Source organism: Podarcis vaucheri (assembly GCF_965113315.1).
Source record: "Podarcis vaucheri genome assembly, chromosome: 7".
Taxonomy (NCBI): domain Eukaryota; kingdom Metazoa; phylum Chordata; class Lepidosauria; order Squamata; family Lacertidae; genus Podarcis; species Podarcis vaucheri.
This window is the reverse complement of record NC_138765.1, coordinates 21,095,364-21,115,657: the sequence shown is the minus strand read 5'-3', so window position 1 is coordinate 21,115,657 and position 20,294 is coordinate 21,095,364. Positions and strand designations below refer to the sequence as shown.

Here is a 20,294-nt window from a genome sequence, read left to right as displayed (position 1 = left end):
TTATGGTCGATTGTATCAAAGGCCGCTGAGAGATCCAGCAGAACTAGGAAACAACTCTCACCTTTGTCCCTAGCTCGCCGGAGATCATCAACCAGTGCGACCAAGGCAGTTTCAGTCCCATGATGAGGCCTGAATCCTGATTGGAAATACTGCAAAATTAATGAATGTTAGAATGATGTCAGAATGAAGTTAAGTGTCCAGTTAGAAGTAAGCAGCAATGTTATAAAGGAGTATGTAAAAATGGTTTGTTAACAGGTGAGAATCCAAAGTTACAATATATTAAGTTAAAGGATTAGGATAAAAGCAAAGAGGGAAAGGATTTGCTGAATTAACTAACTGAACTGGAATACAAAAAAGGGAGGTGTGGGGAAGTCAGGGAAACAAGCAAATGAAAGACAAGACATGGAAAGATTGATTTGTTTTTAAGTGTTTTGATTTTTCTGTATTTTGTATTTTTTCTTTTCTTTTCTTCTCTTTTTCTCATTTTTGTAACATTTTTTTAAACTTTAATAAATATCATTTAAAAAATAATAATAAAAGGAGTCACACAACAAAACCATATAATTTCTATTCAGAAATCTGTTTATTTAGCAGGACACACTTCAACCATGAGAGGCATGAGGATCAAAAATAGCAGGAGGAATAATCTGACATTCTTCAATCCCATGGAAATGTCATGCGCAGACCCTGCATGTTCTCACGATAAACACGGTCAAAGTGTTCATTCTGTGCCACAGTCAGGTGGTTCTTCCAGTCCCCAGAGATACCTGGAACAACACAAGAGTGTGTGAAACCACTTGGTAACCACAAAAAAGATCCACTAAAATTACTTCAACTAAAATCAGGACCCCATTTCATCTTGCTCAGGACTTGCCCTTCCACTGGAAAGTGGCTTTTTTTAGGAATAGCAGGACCTGCTCCCTGGCTATTCTTCCCAGGCCCTCCCTCAACTGGTACCCCAGGAGTAGTCATGCTTCCATGTTGATGGCTTAGACTTACTTAGCTGCATTTTCCTAAAGCTTCACAAGTAAGAATGGGCAAATCTGTCAATTTTGGTTTCTCTCCTTTTCTCCTTTCCCCCCCAAATCTTAAATTCAGTTGTCCACATTATAAAATCCATTTGTAATTAAAAGAAAAAAAATCCTTCAAAAATCTACCAGCGTTTTAATGCAAATATATCCTACTTACACATTTTTCACACAAGAAACAGGTTGTTGTTGCTTTTGTTGCAAATATGTATGTTATTGTCAGTATATGCATTTATATGCCTACATTATGCTAGCAGTGACGTTCTGTACCAATTACTTGTCTGGAATACAGCACTGAAAAATCCGGAGTAGTGTGAATTTCAAAGAATGGTTGTGTTTCAGTACAAGAAAGTGTCAGTTAAGTAGGTTCACTTAAGGTGAACGGAATTCAAATTCCCCCACACACACCTCTTTTTTTCTCTCCTCCCCACCTCCCTCCCTCCCTCCCTCTCTCACACTCACATGCACACACAAAGGTTCTTCATAGCTTGCATAAGCCATGGCCTTGGTCTGTCATGTAAATTGTTACCTTTCCTCATGAGCTTTGCTTTTGTGTGATCAAAATAGATATCTGAAAATTGAGTATTATTGGACATCTTGTTGTCCTTCATCTTGTGGAAGGAGGCATTTTCCACCACAGAGTCGATTTGCTGACTGTTCAGCTCTTTACCAATAAAATGACAAATCCTCTTCACACTTCCTCGTAGGTCCTGCAGAGTGAAAAAGCAAATGACTGAATTCTCATATTGACACTGCCACAGGGAGATCTGTCCCTTGATAAGGAAGAACACAAAGGCAATTGTGTCCGTTTGCGGGGAGCACTTGGCAAAAATCATGCAAATGTTTGTCAACGGGTACCTCAAAGTCAGCACAGGAGTCAGCACTGAATTAGAAGACATTGAATTAAATACAGAATAGCATATTGTAGGGGAAGAAGTGATCTCTCCGGATACTTGTCAGTTTTATCACTGCTCCACAGTTAAAATCCTGGTCTTTTTGTCAAAGAGGGGAGATCCTTCTGGACCTGATTGCCCATTCTTACCACTTTAAATTTTTGTTTTATTAATGAAATTAAATTTAAAATTCCTTTACTTCTGCACTTATAACTAACCTGTCCCTCCCTGACGTGAAACAAGATAGGATGGCAACTTTATACTGAACTGTGAAATCAAGGTAACAAGAATGGCTGCAATCCTAACCCCACATTTGTACTTCTCTAACTCAGAGTCACCTTACCAATTGTACAAGACTTTTTTAAGAACAAAAAAAAATGACAACATGATATGTCACGTGACACAAAGTTGGAGACATATCCTGGGGGCATAAATATACCTGCTGTAGTTCTTCGTAGGTGATGAAGAAGAAGTTGGATCTGTCCTTCATCTCCATCCAGTTTTTCACATGCTCAAACCAGGAACCAAAAGACACTTGAAGAGCAAAGTGGAATGTAAAGAGTTTTGAAGGAGAAAGGAAAGACATAGAAGATGCACCAGTCAGGAACCTAGAAAAGACCTTTATTCTTCACCTGATCAACAAGAACAGTAGCAGGGAACTTCCAACGCCACCCAGATACAACAAGTTCCAATACCAGTTAGTGGCTGAGCTGTTTGATGATTCTATTTACACTGGCAAGATATGTAATATCATCTACAACACTGGAGTTGGGGATTCATAATATCCTCTCCCTACATTTTGCAGCCATTCCAATCCCCCTTTTAATGACATTTACTTTTTTAAAGAAAATGAGATGAGTACTGCGAGACCTTTTCCCATCCTAACCCATTCCCATTTATCTCGCTGGGAATTGTACTTCTCTGATACAACGAAAGGAAATGAGAGGAAAGAGATGGGTGACATGAACGGAGTAGTATCTACAAATATGGATAAGGCACAAAAACAGGTAGTCACCAAAGACGGTAGACTACCTAAAACTTTCTTTGAACTAACCGACAATATGGACTTGATTGACATTTGGAGAACCAAGAACCCTCTGGGGAGAGAGGGAACTTTTTTCTCTGAAGCTAAGATGACTTGGACTAGAATTGACCAAATTTGGATTACTATAGGAATGGCACCAAAGATAAAGAAAGTGGAAATCTGCCCAAAAACTTACTCTGACCATAATGCTGTAAAGATGGAGATGAACCAGATAACAACCGGCTCCTTTAGATGGAGGATGAATGACACCCTTTTTAGAGATGAAGAAGTTTACAAAAAGGCCCAAAAAACTTTGAAAGATTATTTTGAAATAAATATGGCTACCAACATTGAAAAAAGAGTAATCTGGGATGCAAGTAAAGCCGTGATGAGAGGGTTTTTGATAGAACACATTAAAGAAGAGAAGTCGAAATGAGAAAAAAGATACAATTTTGGAGAAAATAAAAGAAGGGGAGAAAAAATTGAGAGTAAAGCCAAAGTCACAGGAGATTTTGAGAGAAATAAATTATTCCAAGTACAGTGTATGGAATTGATGAATCAGGAAATAGAATGGAAAATTAAACAAATGAGACAGAAGACATTTGAATCAGCGAATAAATGTGGGAAACTACTGGCTTGACAATTGAAAAAGAGACAAAAACTAAATACCATCATAAATTTGGACGTAGATGGAAAAGAGGTACATAATCCAATTGAAATTAGAAATTGCTTCCAGAAGTATTTTAAACAATTGTATGCACAAGGGCCACAGAATGAAATGGACATTGACCGTTTTCTGGAAACAAATGGATTACAAAAAATTTCACAGGAAAGTAAGCTAATGCTGAACTGCAAAATATCTGATCAGGAGATAGAAGGGGCCATTCAAAACATGCAATTGGGCAAATCTCCAGGACCGGATGGGCTGACTTCCAAGTATTATAGATCTTTGAAGGACTGGCTAATACAACCTTTGAAGGAAGTCTGTAATGAAATTCTGGAGGGAAAAGGGGCACCAGAAACGTGGAAAGAGGCTTACATTACACTTATACCGAAAACAGACACTGAAAAGACTCAACTTAAGAACTACCGTCCCATATCCTTATTAAATGTGGATTACAAAATCTTTGCTGATATTTTGGCTAAGAGACTGAAAAAAGTACTGATTGAAGAGATTCATAAGGACCAAGCGGACTTTCTGCCGGGAAGACATCTATCTGATAATCTGAGGAATGTAATTGACATTTTGGAAAAGCTAGAAGTGAATATAAACACTAAAGCAGTTTTGATATTTGTGGATGCGGAGAAAGCCTTTGATAATATATCTTGGAGTTTTATGAAAAAGAACTTACAGGGTATCAGGGTAGGCCAAGGTTTTGAAAATGGTATAGGTGCAATATATTCTGAACAAAAGGCTAAATTAATTGTAAATAATGTGGTTACGGAACAATTTAAGATAGAAAAAGGGACACCACAGGGGTGCCCAATTTCCCCATTGCTTTTTATATCGGTCCTGGAGGTTTTGCTGAATATGATTAGAAGAGTTGGTTAAAGGTATACAGGTCGGAGCTAAACAGTATAAATTGAGAGCATTTGTAGATGATCTAGTTTTGACGTTGCAGGAGCCAGAATCTAGTACTAAAAGAGTATTAGAATTAATTCAAGAGTTTGGTCAGGTGGCAGGATTTAAATTGAACAAACTAAAAACTAAGGTTTTGGAGAAAAATTTAACATCGATGGAAAGAGAGAAGTTTCATTTTTTAAAAAAATCATATTTATTGAAGTTTCCAAAAATATAGAAATACAAAGAAAAAAGAAAAAGAAAAAAAGATACTTAGAACCTTACTTTCATTGCCTACTTTCTAGGACTCCCCCCTCCCCCTCCCAACTGTATTCCCCTTTCATTAATTTGGTTCTACAAGCTCTCACTCCCAGTTTGAAACTTAGTTTGTTTAACCCACTATCCAAATTGAATTGTACAAATCTTACCACCATCCCACATCATTAACAAAAAGAAAAAAGATTTTCCCCAAGATCTACCCCAGTTCCTTCCACGAATTCCCTTTTTTAAACATGTCCAATGAAAATAAAATGACATACGTAAGTGTGAGGGGATGATTAGCTGCTTGTGCTTAAAATTGTGCCCCCTCAGAGTTTGTGCGGCTCCACAAACCTCTGTGTGTGACAGAGCTCCTCAGACATGTCTGCTCTAGTCACTAGTAGAGTCTGACAGTGGCTGCCTGCGGAAGCGTTTCCAGCAAAGAAGCTCCTTAACGGAAACGCGTCTCCTGGACTCACGACGTGGCAGCTTCCGGCGAAGTATGGGTCTCCCTACGGTTGCTTCTGACACCTCCCCGCTGTTTTCGCTGGACGTGTCTCTCACCCCTTTCTCTCCCCTGCTGGTCCCTGCCTTGGCTGCTGCGTCTCTCTCAGCATTACTGAGATCCTCCTCCAGAGACCCCTCGCTCCCCCTGCTGGTCCCTGCTTTAGCTGCTGACTCTCTCCCAGCCTCTGGGAGCCCTACCACCTCCCTTTCCTCTGATGTCAGTTCCCTGACATCCACCTCCCCTCCAGGGCCCCCTTCCCCCCCGCCCCTACTCTCTCCTCTGGGCGGTGAGGAGCTAAAACCCCGAAAAGAATCCTCTTCATCTTCAGACGTCTCGAACATTTCCCTCCATCGGTCTTCGTTCCGGCTCGCTGAATCCTCCTCCGCCTCGGAATCAGAGAACCCCTCCAACTCTTCTTCTTCGTCGGTGGTGGCGAAGTATTCCCTCTGGAACCTCGCCACTGGCTGAGGTTTACGAGGGAATCTCTGATGAAAAGTTTCTATCAAAACCTCGTCATCTACATCCTCTGCCATGACCCAGGTGTTTTCCGACTCCGGCTCTCCTTCCCACATTACCAAATACTCTACTTGATCTCCCTTCCACCTGGAATCGAGAATCTCCGCTACATTGTAGCTGTGTTCTTTTTCCTCCATAGCTGGTCCCCTATTGACCCTCCCTTCTCTGTCCCCTTTATACGGTGACAGCAACGACCTGTGGAACACTGGGTGCAGCTTCATGTGGTTCGGTAACCGGAGTCTGAAAGCCACTGGGTTGACCTGCTGCGTGACTTCAAATGGGCCCAGCCTTTTGGGTCTTAACTTCTTACAACCCCCTTTGAATGGTAACCCTTGGGTGGACAGCCACACCTGGTCCCCCACCCTAATGCTTTCCCCTTCCCTTCTGGTTTTGTCTGCCTGCCTCTTATATTCCTCCTTAGCCCTGTTTAAGTTAAGTTGGAGCTGGCGATGGATCGCTTCCATTTCTTCAACGAACTGTTCTGCAGCTGGAACGCTCCAGTTCTCCCCTTCCCCCCCTGGGAAGGCTCGGGGATGACACCCGTGATTAGCCAAAAAGGGGCTCATCCCCGTGGACACGTTCTCTGCATTGTTGTAGGCAAATTCTGCCAACGCCAGCTTCTCCACCCAATCATTCTCTCTGTCATTCACATAACACCTCAAATATTGCTGGAGGACACCATTAGCTCTTTCCGCCTGCCCGTTGGTTTCTGGATGACGGACAGTTGAGAAATTCACCTCTACATGCAATAAGCTCATGAGCTTCCTCCAGAACCTGGAAGTAAATTGTTTCCCTCGGTCAGAAACCACCCTCAAGGGGGCGCCATGCAGCCTAAACACATTTTCCACAAACAATTTAGCGGTTTCTTCCGCTGTGACCGCATGTGAGCAGGCTATAAAGTGGGCCATCTTGGTTAACAGGTCTACCACAACCATGATGGCTGTTTTCCCTCTGGACCTTGGCAGATCAGTCATGAAATCTATTGCCACTGCCTCCCATGGTCTTTCCGGCGTGGGTAGTGGTTCTAATAAACCTGCCGGTGCCCGCCTCTCCCCCTTGGCTCGTTGGCATTGGTCACACCCTCTCACATACTCCCGCACATCTTCCCTGACCTTGGGCCACCAGAATTCCCTGGTAACCAGCCACATGGTTTTGTGTTGCCCAAAATGCCCTGCTGTGGGGCTATCGTGCAGTTGCTTGAGTACCTTTTCCCTCAATTCCCCTTCAGGTATATATAACGCTCCCTTGTAGTACAACGCCCCGTTTCTCTCCTCAAAACCCCCGGGTTTGTCTCCCTCCCTCCTGAGACCCCTGAGTTTGTCCTGGGCGTATTCATCCTGCACCGTTCCCTCTATCAGTTCCCTTTGCCCCACCAATGCCGCCCCACACACCCAGCGGTCCTCTGGAATGACATGGGTCTCTTCGGGTGCTCCCTCCCCCTCCAAATATTCAGGTTTGCGTGAGAGAGCGTCCGCCCTAACGTTCTCTGGGCCTGGCACGTAACAAATCTCAAAGTTAAATTTGGAGAACTCCTGGGCCCATCTCAACTGCCGTTGGTTGAGCACTCGCGCAGTTCTCCAATACTCTAGATTCTTATGGTCCGTGCACACTTGCACCTTATGTTGTGCACCAATTAGCAGGTGCCTCCATCTCCGGAAAGCCTCATGAATCGCAAGAAGTTCCCGGTCGTACACCGTGTAGTTCCTCTCGGATTTGTTCAGCTTTCGCGAAAAGAAGGCACACGGTCGCCACTCTGACTCCTCCTTCCCCGGCTGCAGAAGAAGCACCGCCCCTATGGCTCTGTCAGATGCGTCTGTTTCGACCCTCAGCTTTTTTTGTAAATCCACATGCAGAAGTTGTTCATCAGAGGCGAAGGCCCTTTTCAGTTCCTCAAACGCTCGCTCCGCCTCCGCCGTCCAAACAAACTTCTTTTTACTGCTGAGACAGTCCGTGATGGGCGCCGTCAGGTGGGCGAAGTTTCGGATGAACTTACGATAAAAGTTTCCAAACCCTAGGAACCTCTGCACATCCTTCTTGGTTTTGGGTGTTTTCCATTCCAGCACTGCTTGAACCTTGCCGGGGTCCATGGCCAACCCCTTGTCTGACAAGCGGTACCCCAGGAATTCCACCTCCTTGGTATGAAACTGACACTTCTCCAGTTTCACCCACAGCCTGTTGGCTTGCAGCCTGCTCAACACTTCTCTGACGTCTCTCACATGTTGCTCCTCATTCTCCGAATACACCAACACATCATCTAGGAAGGCCACGCAATTCTTGTAGAGCAAAGGCCCCAGTACGTGGTTCATGAATGATTGAAAACACGCGGAGCCTGTTTGTAATCCAAAAGGCATCACGAGGTATTCAAATGCCCCCAAAGGGGTGAACATGGTGGTTTTCCATTCATCCCCTTTCCTTATACGTATCAGGTTGTACGCCCCCCTTAGGTCCAGCTTTGTAAAAATCTTTCCCTTCCGCACCCTGGTCAAAATATCATCAATCCTGGGCATAGGAAAAGCCGCCGGCTCTGTCACTGCATTTAACCGCCTGAAATCACATACAAGTCTCGGCTTGTCCGTGTGCTTTTTATCCACAAAAAACACTGGGCTACCCCCCGCTGCCTTGGACTCTCTGATGAAGCCTCTCTTCAGGTTCTTGTCAATGAACTCTCGCAACTCCTGCATCTCCCTGTCTGACATGGCATACAACTTGCCTACAGGAAGCTGTGCTCCAGGGAGTAAATTGATCTGGCAATCAAAGGGCCTATGCGGGGGTAGTTGGTCAGCTTCCTTCTCGCTGAACACGTCGCTGAGATCAGCATACTGTGGTGGCACCTTCCCCTTCTCCATTACTTCAGTCCCTGCCAGGGTGGCTTGGGCCCCTGCTGAACCCTTTTCCCCCCTGCAGTGTTCTAAGCAATGTGCTGAACCGAAGGAAACCACTCTTTGATGCCAGCCCACCAGCGGATCATGTAGGGCTAGCCAGCTCATTCCCAAAATAATGGGAGCGCCTCCCAAGGTGGCCACATTAAACGCTATCAGTTCTGTGTGCCTTGCCACCCTCATTATCATTGGGACGGTCTGCAAGCTGACTCCTCCTCCCAACAGTTCCCTGCCATCGATCGTGGTCACCTGAAGGGGGTTGCTTAAAGGGATCGTCTGTATCTGGTGTTCAGCAGCAAACTCCTTGCTCATAAAATTGCAGGAGCTGCCTGAGTCCAACAGCGCCTTTATTTTTAGGGGGTGTCCATTTTGCAGCTCTAGCGACACTTCAATCACTAGAGCAGGTCGAGGAGCTTCTGGCACGGGCACTTTCACTGCTCTTTGGCCTGGCTGCAGTGCCCTGACTGTGGCAACCAGGCGTTGGCTTTTACCTGCTCCGTTTCTCCCTGCTCTCCCCCCTCAACAGCTCCCACCATCCCTTGCCATTCCTTCCTCTGGGGGCAGACTCTGGCAAAGTGGCCTGGCTGTTGGCAGAGATAGCATTTCCGGGCTCCTTTTCCCTCCTTCTTAGCCCCCTCACTGGGCTTTGAAACTGCGCGCGCGCGCGCTGTTCCGATTTCCATCGGCTCTGCCGGCGGGAAAGCTGGCTCAGGAATGTCTGGAATGCGGAACTCCTTCCAACGTTCCCCTCTCCCTTCCTGCCTCTCCAAGGCTCTTGCCTCCTGGCGCGCTCCAATGGTCAGCGCAGATTTGGTCAGCTGATCCATAGACACCGCCCTGGGGCTCCGGGACAGCTCGTCTTTCACAGCCGAAGAAAGACCTTCTTCAAATAGCATCTGAATGGGTGCCGCCGATAAATCCCACCCCAATCTGTGAATCAGTATGGTAAATTCAGTCCAGTACTCACGGACAGATCGGCTTCCCTGCTTGCAAGCCATTAGCTGTCTGCGCACCACCCCTTCCTCAATATCGCTGGAAAACATGATATCCATTGCACGAAAGAACTTCATAGTGTCCTTTAGGATATCATTGTGCGTTGCCATCAGGGGTCGAACCCAGTCTCGCGCCCCCTTCTCAAGATGCCCAATTACGAAAGCAACTCGCGATTCCTCATCAGGGAACTCATCAAACTGCACATTAAGGGCATATTGCATCTCTGTCCTAAAGGCATGGTAATCCTTGGGGTCCCCCCCAAACTTCTGCACCAATCCTGGTACCTTTCTGGGGAACTGAGTGGTTCTCCCCTTCTTGTCTGCATCCTGAGCCCTTCTCTCCTCGAGCCTCGCCGTCTGCAGCGCAAGTTGGACCTCCAAAGCTTGATACCTTTCTTCCAAGCTTGGACCAGCTCCAACCCCTGCCTCTCCGGTTCCGGCTGGGTTGCTCATGATGCTTTCTCCTGCACAGGCAGCGTACAAAGACTGTCAGACTGCTGTGAGGGGATGATTAGCTGCTTGTGCTTAAAATTGTGCCCCCTCAGAGTTTGTGCGGCTCCACAAACCTCTGTGTGTGACAGAGCTCCTCAGACATGTCTGCTCTAGTCACTAGTAGAGTCTGACAGTGGCTGCCTGCGGAAGCGTTTCCAGCAAAGAAGCTCCTTAACGGAAACGCGTCTCCTGGACTCACGACGTGGCAGCTTCCGGCGAAGTATGGGTCTCCCTACGGTTGCTTCTGACACCTCCCCGCTGTTTTCGCTGGACGTGTCTCTCACCCCTTTCTCTCCCCTGCTGGTCCCTGCCTTGGCTGCTGCGTCTCTCTCAGCATTACTGAGATCCTCCTCCAGAGACCCCTCGCTCCCCCTGCTGGTCCCTGCTTTAGCTGCTGACTCTCTCCCAGCCTCTGGGAGCCCTACCACCTCCCTTTCCTCTGATGTCAGTTCCCTGACAGTAAGTTATATAAAGAAATAGAAAATAAAAGATATAAAGAGATTCAAAAGATGGTTACACAGCCTTTGGATTCCAAATCTCCCCCCTCCTTCCCCGGTTTGAATTCCCCATGTCCATCAGTCTATATGTTATCAGCCTGGAGGTCTCAAGTCATGGCCAAATTTCTCCCCAGTTCCATCTTGCCGGTTTTCTTCTAATTTATTAATTTTAATAATATTTAATGTCAAACGTCCAATCTAAGAGAGGCCTTTAATTTCCTTGATCTTTACCACTCCTCCCATTGTTCTTTCCGTGTCGTAGTCAGTCCTTTGTTCTTCTTATTCCTCACTTTCCCAGGTTTCTTGTCCTGTTCAGCTGCTAAAACGTTCTAATTCAGAAATCTGGTATCTCTACAGAGGTTTGTTGTTCAGGAACAAAAACTTACGTCCAGTCCCTTCCTTTCTTCAATAGAGAATTCTATTGTCTCCTTTAATGTAAACACCTCTGTAGACAAAATACTATTTCAGTTTTGCAGCTTTCCCAGAAGATAACGCGAATCCAGGAGTATTTTTCCACTTACGACCGTTCTTGTAATGTCCCGAAACCCCTCTAGGGGGATTGTAATAACTTTGTATCCTCTAATCCAAAAGTCAAATTGTTGTTCCTTATTTTCCGACAGTTTATATCCATATTGTAGCAAATTGTAACAAAATTAGCCAGCAAAGTCCTCATAACAAAGTCCTCTTTATATTCTCCAGCTTTGACAGCTACTTTGACAGCTGTCAAAGTCTCCGTCTCTCATCACCAGGCTCTGCGAATCGCCCCAGTTCCCGGGGGGGGGTTGCATTTTCCTTCTCACCCTCCACTCTTCTCCTCCAGCACAGTTCTTATAATTTCCCATCATGGAATTAATGATTTTTATCAAGAGTATACTTCTCTTTCGACCTTGGTTACCCAGTCCTTGTTTTAGAATGTTTACAATAGGGGGGGATTGACTTCCTTTTTAGATCACCCCCGCTCGTGCCAAATCTGAAAAAAATTCCTTTTTTTCTCCTTTTGAACCCGGTTTCCCAATTACTCACGGGTTGTTGTTAATAGTCCGAATTTCCAATGGAAGAAGTCAGCGCTCTCCGTCGAATGGCATGCGGCTGCGCTCGGCAGGGAAAGCAGAGAAGAAGAAGAAGAGTTTGGATTTGATATCCCGCCTTTCACTCCCCGTCAGGAGTCTCAAAGCGGCTAACATTCTCCTTTCCCTTCCTCCCCCACAACAAACACTCTGTGAGGTGAGTGGGGCTGAGAGACTTCACAGAAGTGTGACTGGCCCAAGGTCACCCAGCAGCTGCATGTGGAGGAGCGGAGACACGAACCCGGTTTCCCAGATTACGTGACTACCGCTCTTAACCACTACACCACACTGACTCAAAGCACCATGCCACTCCCCGGCACCCGATCTGAAGCCTTTAAAAAGGCTCCTTCACGAGTCGGGAGGGCGCTAATGGTGCCAGCCGAGTCACCCATGTCCACGGGCTCCGTGCCCGTGGTTTTTAAGGGTCCCCGCGTCGCCGGCGCGGTAGGACCCAGCCCCTGCCGAGCAGACTCCCTCCATTCGGCGATGGCGCCAACCCAGAAGTCGGAAAGAGAGAAATTTCAGAATGAAACAGGTTTGACTGTGGTTAAGAAAGTGAAATACCTGGGGATTAATATGACAGCTAAAAATGGAAATCTGTTTAAAGATAACTATGAAAAATGCTGGAAGGAAGTTAAAAAAGATTTAGAAATTTGGTCAAATCTGAAGCTTTCCTTGTTAGGTTGAATTGCTGTTATAAAGATGAATGTATTGCCAAGAATGTTATTTTTGTTTCAATCATTGCAAATCTTGGACAAAATGGACTGTTTCAAGAAGTGGCAGAGAGACATTTCTAGATTTGTCTGGCAGGGCAAGAAGCCCAGAATAAAATTTTAAATATTAACTGATGCAAAGGATAGAGGTGGATTTGCCCTGCCAGACCTTAAACTCTATTATGAATCAGCGGCATTTTGCTGGCTGAAAGAATGGCTGCTTCTTGAGAACACAGACATTTTGGATTTAGAAGGCTTTAATAACGTTTTTGGGTGGCATGCATATTTGTGGTATGACAAGGTTAAAGCACATAAAGCATTTAAAAATCACATTGTTAGAAGAGCACTGTTTAATGTCTGGACAAGATATAAAGATTTACTTGAAAACAAAACCCCAAGGTGGTTGTCACCGATGGAAGCAAAGGCTCAGAAAAAGCTCAATATGGAGGCCAAATGGCCGAAATATTGGGAAATTTTGGAACAAGATGGAGATAAATTGAAACTGCAGAGTTTTGAGAAATTAAAAAACAAAGTGAGAGATTGGCTTCATTATTATCAGATAATGGAGGCTTATAACCTGGATAAAAAAGTTGGCTTCCAAGTGGAAAAATCTAAACTGGAAACAGAATTGTTAGAACCCAAAACCAAGATTTTGTCAAAAATGTACAACTTGCTGTTGAAATGGAACACTCAGGATGAAACGGTTAAATCGGTCATGATTAAATGGGCACAAAATGTTGGACATAATATTATGTTTGCTGACTGAGAACAGTTGTGGACCACCGGGATGAAATTTACGGCATGTAATGCCTTAAGAGAAAATATTATGAAAATGATATATAGGTGGTACATGACCCCAGTCAAGCTTGCAAAAAATTATCATTTGCCCGATAATAAATGTTGGAAATGTAAAGAAACTGAAGGTACATTCTTTCACCTTTGGTGGACGTGCCCAAAGATTAAGGCTTTCTGGGAAATGATATATAATGAACTGAAAAAGGTATTTAAATATACCTTCCTGAAAAAAACAGAGGCCTTTCTCTTGGGCATTGTCGGCCAATCGGTGTTAAAGAAGGACAGAACTTTCTTTTTGTATGCAACGACAGCAGCAAGAATACTTATTGCAAAGTATTGGAAGATGCAAGATTTGCCTACTTTGGAAGAATGGCAGATGAAGCTGATTGACTGTATGGAAATGGCAGAAATGACTGGCAGAATCCGTGACCAGGGAGAAGAGTCGGCAGAAGAAGTTTGGAAAAAATTTAAGGACTATCTACAAAAATACTGTAAAATTAAGGAATGTTGAATGATGTTGGATTGAAATTAAGCGGTTTCTAGCTGTAATGGTAAAAGGAATTTGATAAAATGGTTTTCTTTTACTCAAAGTTATAATAATCTAAGATGTTGGAGAGAAAATAAGGTGTTTTCTTTTTTTCTTTTTAAGCTGTAATGCTTTGAGATAAGGATTTGCTGTATAAATAATTTGAACTGGGTATACAAGAAGGGGAGATATGAGGAGGTCGGGGAAATATGTTATGAGAAAATAAGTTGTGAAATTTATGTGTTTTTGTTTTTTATGTTTGCTTTTTTCTTTTTGTTTGTAAAAAATTGGAAACTCTAATAAATATTTTCTAAAAAAAAAAAAAAGGAAATGAGAGCAAAGAGCAGGAAAGAGCCTTGATAACATAGTGAACAGTGAGGTAGAACAAATGAGAAAGGCTGATTTCCCCCTTTCCCTACCACTCCCACTCAGGAACTCCTCCATGTACTCTTCCAAAGTTCCAGGGTCCTCCACTGCTTTTAAGCCCTTGTTGAAATGATAGGATGAGATCATCACATCTTTGGGATTACGCGTGGTATAGATAACCTGGAAGAGAGGGAGGGGACATATTTAGGGAAGGCAACAGAAGCAGCCCTAACTAGAGACAGACTGAGGCGGCTTAGGTGGGGCTCATGAAAAGGAAGCAAAGTCTTGTAGTTTAATTTACTGTTATTGTTTGTTTATATTAATTAAATTTGTATGCCACCCTATCCTCACAGGACAGGTGCTTGTAAGATTTGGTGCTTGATGCTTGTGGTTTTCTGATAAACCAATTGCAGCATATCATCTTACTCCAGCATGGATTTGGGCAGGAGTTTTCTCACCACCTTTTTGGGTTAGATACTTGCCTTTCCTTACCTCTAAGCAACCTGTCCAAAATTTATGTGAATCCTACAGGATTAATAATTTCACAATAACCCCCCCCACACACACACACCTTTTCACCAGACACAACTCATTTGGAGACTAACCACCTTTCCCCAAAATTTTGAAAAATGTGGATGACTTCTCAAACAAGATTTTTCCAGGAACGGTGGGAGTTACTTAGGTGGAGGTTAAATGTAAAGTGAGAGGCAAAGTGGAATTTTCACCACAACCACAACATCTGGGGTGGGGATATATAAGCTTTCTCTAACTAGCTGTGATCATGACAGAAGTTGCCCACGGTGATATGGTCGTAGGTGAAGTGTTTGAAAGACTGAACATGTCATGTTGCTTAACAGATTGCCCAGGAGCCAAAAGCAGGGTTGACGTGTCAAATTCTACTCTCTTACCTTGGCCTTGGAGTGCAGGAAGGACTTGGGGAAAATGTGGAAAGGCAGGTGAGATGTCAGGAGCCTGGGTGTAGGAGATTTCAAAGCAACCTCTAGGCCTGGAACACTCTCAATCCAAGGTGACCGTTCCCACACTGGTAAACTCTGAACCCAGGAGGGGTCCCCATCACACCAGATTAAGCCCAGCATCTCCTGCATCCAATGGGTACCTAGAAGAAAGTCAGGTAGTCTTCCCAACCGCTCTTGATTCTGCAATAAACACATTTGCTTTATCTTGTTCTCTCTCCTCTTCAATGTCATTTTGGACTCACAGCTGTCCATGGAGCGCAGGTCAATTCTGTGTCCAGGGCAGCTGTTTACCAGCTCCATCTGGTACGCAGGCTGAGACCCTACATGCCTGCGGACTGTCTCGCCAGAGTGGTGCATGCTCTGGTTATCTCTCGCTTGGACTGCTGCAATGGGCTCTATGTGGGGCTACCTTTGAAGGTGACCCGGAAACTACAACTAATCCAGAATGTGGCAGCTAGATGGGTGACTGGGAGCAGCCGCTGAGACCATACAACACCAGTCTTGAAAGACCTACATTGGCTCCCAGTATTTTCCCAAGCACAATTCAAAGTGTTGGTGCTGACCTTTAAAGCCCTAAACGGCCTCGGTCCAATATATCTGAAGGAGCATCTCCACCCCATCGTTCTACCCGGACAATGAGGTCCAGCGCCGAGGGCCTTCTGGTGGTTCTCTCACTGCGAGAAGCCAAGTTACAGGGAACCAGGCAGAGGGCCTTCTTGGTAGTGGCACCTGCCCTGTGGAACGCCCTCCCACCAGATGTCAACGAGAACAACAACTACCAGACTTTTAGAAAACATCTGAAGGCAGCCCTGTTTAGGCAAGCTTTTAATCTTTGATGGTTTACTGTATTTTAGTATTTTGTTGGAAACCGCCCAGAGTGGCTGGGGAAGCCTAGCCAGGGGCATAAATATTGCACAAGCAGGAATCCAAAAATTCATGACATGGTGAATCAAATTGAACCATTTTGATGACGGTGTAGCAGGTAAGAATGTTATCAGTGTGACTAATCTATAACAGACATATCACTTAGCTTTCTATATAAAGAAACAACATTCAGAGATGAATATCCTGAAATACAATTGCTTTTGACATGAACAAATCATTCGAGAAAACAGAAGTTTTAAAAATGCCTGTTGCAGCTACAGCCCTGCAATTCCCTTCCCACCAAGCCCACCATGCAGCTGAGCCCCTCGTGCCACACCACAGCTCCTCTTGAAGTCCTCCTCTGGCTGGTTTGACAGCAGCATTGGTTTGCCCTCTGACCAAGCCACTGCCGCCGCCACCACTTCCTGTCACATTACCTGTGCTAGGTTGGAAGCCAAGCAAATGATCAACTCACTCCTGTAGGAGGAAGACCCCTGGAATCTCCCTATTAAACTACAGCTGATAAGCCTTATTCCAGTGATCCAGCTATTCCAGTACTGAGGACCCTGACAGGCAACAGATATTCCACAAGAGGGTTGTACTGAGCCTAAGATTCCTTAACTGACCTTCCGTTTGAGGGCAAATGCCGCCTGATTCTGCATTTTGTGATAAGAACTTGGTCTGCTTAGTCAGGAATCCAGGCAGCTTTGTACCTCAGTGGGTGGGGCAGGGGGCAGAGAGATGTGGGGAGAGAAAATGGGAGATAAAGGAATTGATTAAAGTTGGCTGTGAAAAAAGAAGTCCACGGTGAATAGGGGACAGTGCAAACTAAACTGTAGTCCATTACCAGATTACTGGTCAGTTTTGGTTGGGTTATCTGATGGTTTCTGAAATTATCGCAAAAATTTGGGATGAGTTGGGACTCCTCCCCCCCCCCAGCATCATTCTCTTAAGCAAGAGTGTATATTTCTGATTATTTTATAGATCAGCTACAGTAGAAATACAACATATATCGTGCAGGCTATCTGCTTAGGAGTCTGGTGTTTTAAATCACAAGTTTAAGATGCATTTGTGCATGGTGTTGCTGCTGGAATGGAATGATACAAACAGCCTGTAGTCATAACAGGGCCATGATCATTGGTTTTGAATGAAACTATTTTATTTCTAAATTATAAAAAAAAGTGTGCCTTAACATACAAAGCCTGTAGGAGATGTAAAGCATAAAAAGGGATGCAGGGAGAGATTAGCTATTTTATTGTTTAACATTTCTAAAATACGACATCATCATCTTTGAAACACCATTTACTCCAGCATTTAAAATTACCTAAGTGCACCACTAACCTGACTTGGGGTAAGTAACATTCACTATATCATCATCCAACATTTGGAATTCATTTTCAACATAGCGGAGTGTTTCCTCTGAGTAGTAGTCCACTACAGGCAAACTCATTCCCTTGTATGTGAAACAAGGCATGGTTGACACTAAAAAACTGTAAAGATAATACTATTTTTATTATTTATTGAATTTGTAAACCCCCCTTCATCCAAAGATCACAGTGCGGTTCCCAACACAAAAATAAAATCTGAGAATACAAAATGCGCAATAAAGCAATAACAAAGCAATAACCCTCTCCCACAAACACATCATTATTATTCATTAAGATATATCTATCAAGATGTATGAGAGAGTGAGTTTTGATGCCATATCCTTAGGGACCTTCAAGTAGTCACGGTTTTGGGGCCGAACTGTGGACATAGCTGTGTCATCAACCACAATGATTCATATCTCTGGGACACATGGAAACAAACCCTAACAAATTCAGTCATTTGTAGACCTAATAGTGGGTTTTCGAATCCCATGAAATCAACAGGGCAAATTCCTCACACTATTTGCTTGCATAATTTGCTCAAATCATTTACTTCCATTCAAAAATAAGCCACGATCACATCACTAGGATTGGGACTTCTGTGCATAAACAGAGCAAAACTCGATTCAGACAATAAGGAGTGGGGTGTAGTAAAACAGCCACAACTGCCCAAAGCAGAACACTCTTCCCTCCACACGCACAAGTAAATGCCTGTGGAATAAACTCCCGCACCATGCTCATGGGATCAAGAATTTAAATGCCTATTTCCCCAAAGCCCCAAATGCAGCAAAAATCTGCATTAACTTATGGTCCTGTTACATTCCAAGAGTCTGAGAATTTGCATCAGGACCCCCAGAGAATAAGTGTAAAAAATGGGGGCTTTTATGAACTAAAGAGGTATACATTTGGCTCTATGGGACTTGGAGGTTCTGAGTAACCATAAACCTTTGAAACAACCCCCTTCCTTTTATGGCTCCCAACCCAACTTAGAATTCAGCTTCTACCATACTTACAACCACTGGCTGCTTCTGATCTTCCCTTCTTCTGGTCTCTTCCTTTCCCTTGCTCTGCCAGCAGAATGCCATGCGAGATGAACTTGCTGCTCAGGGTACTGTTTGATACACAGTTTCTGATTCACAACTTTTCATTCTGTCCTGTGAAACATTCCCAGATAAGCTTTTGTCTTAGCAAAGCAAACATAAGGGGGGGGACCTAGGCCTTTGGCCGATTGAACATTATATGGCCTTTTAAATGTGTTTGTGGGAGGGGAGGTACAGTGGTGCCTCGCAAGACGAAAAGAATCCATTCTGTGATTCTCTTCGTCTAGCGGTTTTTTCGTCTTGCGAAGCAAGCCCATTGAAGGATTAGCGGATTAGCACTATTAGCGCTATTAGCGGCTTTTAGCGGCTTATCTGCTGATCGGATCAGCTGATAAGCGGCTTAGCGGCTTAGAAAAAGGGGGGAAGGAGGGGGAAACCAGCAGGAACTCGCAAGACATTGTCGTCTTGCGAAGCAAGCCCATAGGAAATTCGTTTTGCGAAGCACCTCCAAAACGGAAAACTCTTTCGTCTACCTAGTTTTCCGTCTTGCGAGGCATTCGTCTTGCGGGGCACCACTGTATTGGTTTGTTTCTGCTTTATGATGTATTCTGTGTTCTCTTTTTGTATTTCTGTGCTGTGAAACACACACACACACCCCGGTGATATTCGGATGAAGGGCAATATATAAATTGAATGAAGAATAAAATATAAAGTTGTTACTGGACCAGTGTTGAAGAAGAAGAAGAAGAGTTTGGATTTGATATCCCGCCTTTCACTCCCTTTAAGGAGTCTCAAAGCGGCTAACATTCTCCTTTCCCTTCCTCCCCCACAACAAACACTCTGTGAGGTGAGTGGGGCTGAGAGACTTCAGAGAAGTGTGACTGGCCCAAGGTCACCCAGCGGCTGCATGTGGAGGAGCGGAGACGCGAACCCGGTTCCCCAGATTAGGAGTCTACCACTCTTAACCACTACACCACACTGGGTGTTAGAAGTGTAACTGTGTTCGACTGTTTTGGATTATGTGTGTTTAACGTCTTTGTTAACTTGTGTTATTTTCCAACTGGGAAGCTATTATTCTGTTGCTTGTTTGTACACGGTGGGGGGTAGACAGGTGTCTTGTTCTTGAAGAGAGGTAGTGTTGTAAAGTTGGGGGGGTTCCAGGCCAGCTTCTTGGTAATGGCCCTAAATACAGGTTGTTAGTTTAATAAAAGTTTTCTGCAGGAGGGCAGATGGGAAGACAAAAGCCAGAGTGTGTGAGAGCTAGCTGGGCCAGAAGCAGGCAGAAGCCAGAGAGTGAGAGCCATGCTTGATTTCTGCTTGAATCAAAGGCTGTGTGTGATGGCCTGGGAATCTGATTCAGAGGTGGAACCGGAGGAATCCCAGCCTGCACAGGAGTCCCCGCCTCCAGGGCCGGCTGAGCCGGGGCAGGGCCTTGAAACTGAAGCACCTGCACCTGTGCCGGTTCCTCAGGAGCAGACACCAGATGAATCCACTCTGGCTCCGGAGGTGGTTGAGGACCCATTGCCTACAGGTGCGCCTCTCCCAGCCTTGTCAGGGGAAGGTGAGCCTCCCCCTGGGTCCAGTAACCCTCCAGCTTCTCATGAGCTGCAGAGGCTCAGGTCAGAGAGGCGGAGGGAACTGGGTTCTCTCAGGAGGAGTGCTCACCTTAAGGCAAGGAGAGGCGGGTCACCTGTGGACCGGGACCGCCCCTGGCCTCAGAGAAGATAAAGGCCAGTCAGCCCGGTCCCAGGTTGCGGGAGCAACGTCTTTGAAAACCTGTTTCTGCCGGCACCCAGACCTGTTCTTCCAGAGTTCCCGACCTTGCCCAGCTCCTCGCTTTGGACCCTGCTTTGCCCTTGGTGGACAGTCTCCAGACCCTCGACCCAGGACCGGTCTCTGACCACGCCTCACGGTAACCTCCCCCTGGGACC

The 20,294-nt window shown here is 44.9% G+C and overlaps 1 protein-coding gene across 2 annotated transcripts; it reads right to left on the bottom strand.

The window, feature by feature from the left end:
- Positions 1-564: 564 nt before the first annotated feature.
- On the bottom strand, positions 565-18,509 carry LOC309537247 (sulfotransferase 2B1-like). Of its 2 annotated transcripts, XM_082231970.1 has the most exons (8): positions 18,337-18,509; positions 17,298-17,446; positions 16,583-16,637; positions 15,024-15,232; positions 14,169-14,295; positions 2,361-2,455; positions 1,558-1,738; positions 565-767 (listed from the first exon to the last, which is right to left on the bottom strand). In XM_082231970.1, exons 2-8 carry the CDS (start codon positions 17,316-17,318, stop codon positions 658-660), a joined length of 798 nt encoding a protein of 265 aa, XP_082088096.1. In that variant the 5' UTR covers positions 17,319-17,446; positions 18,337-18,509; the 3' UTR covers positions 565-657. The 2 variants fall into 2 exon arrangements, with proteins under 2 accessions (XP_082088096.1, XP_082088095.1); XM_082231969.1 differs by lacking the exon at positions 16,583-16,637 and having other exon boundaries at positions 18,337-18,506.
- Positions 18,510-20,294: the final 1,785 nt, after the last annotated feature.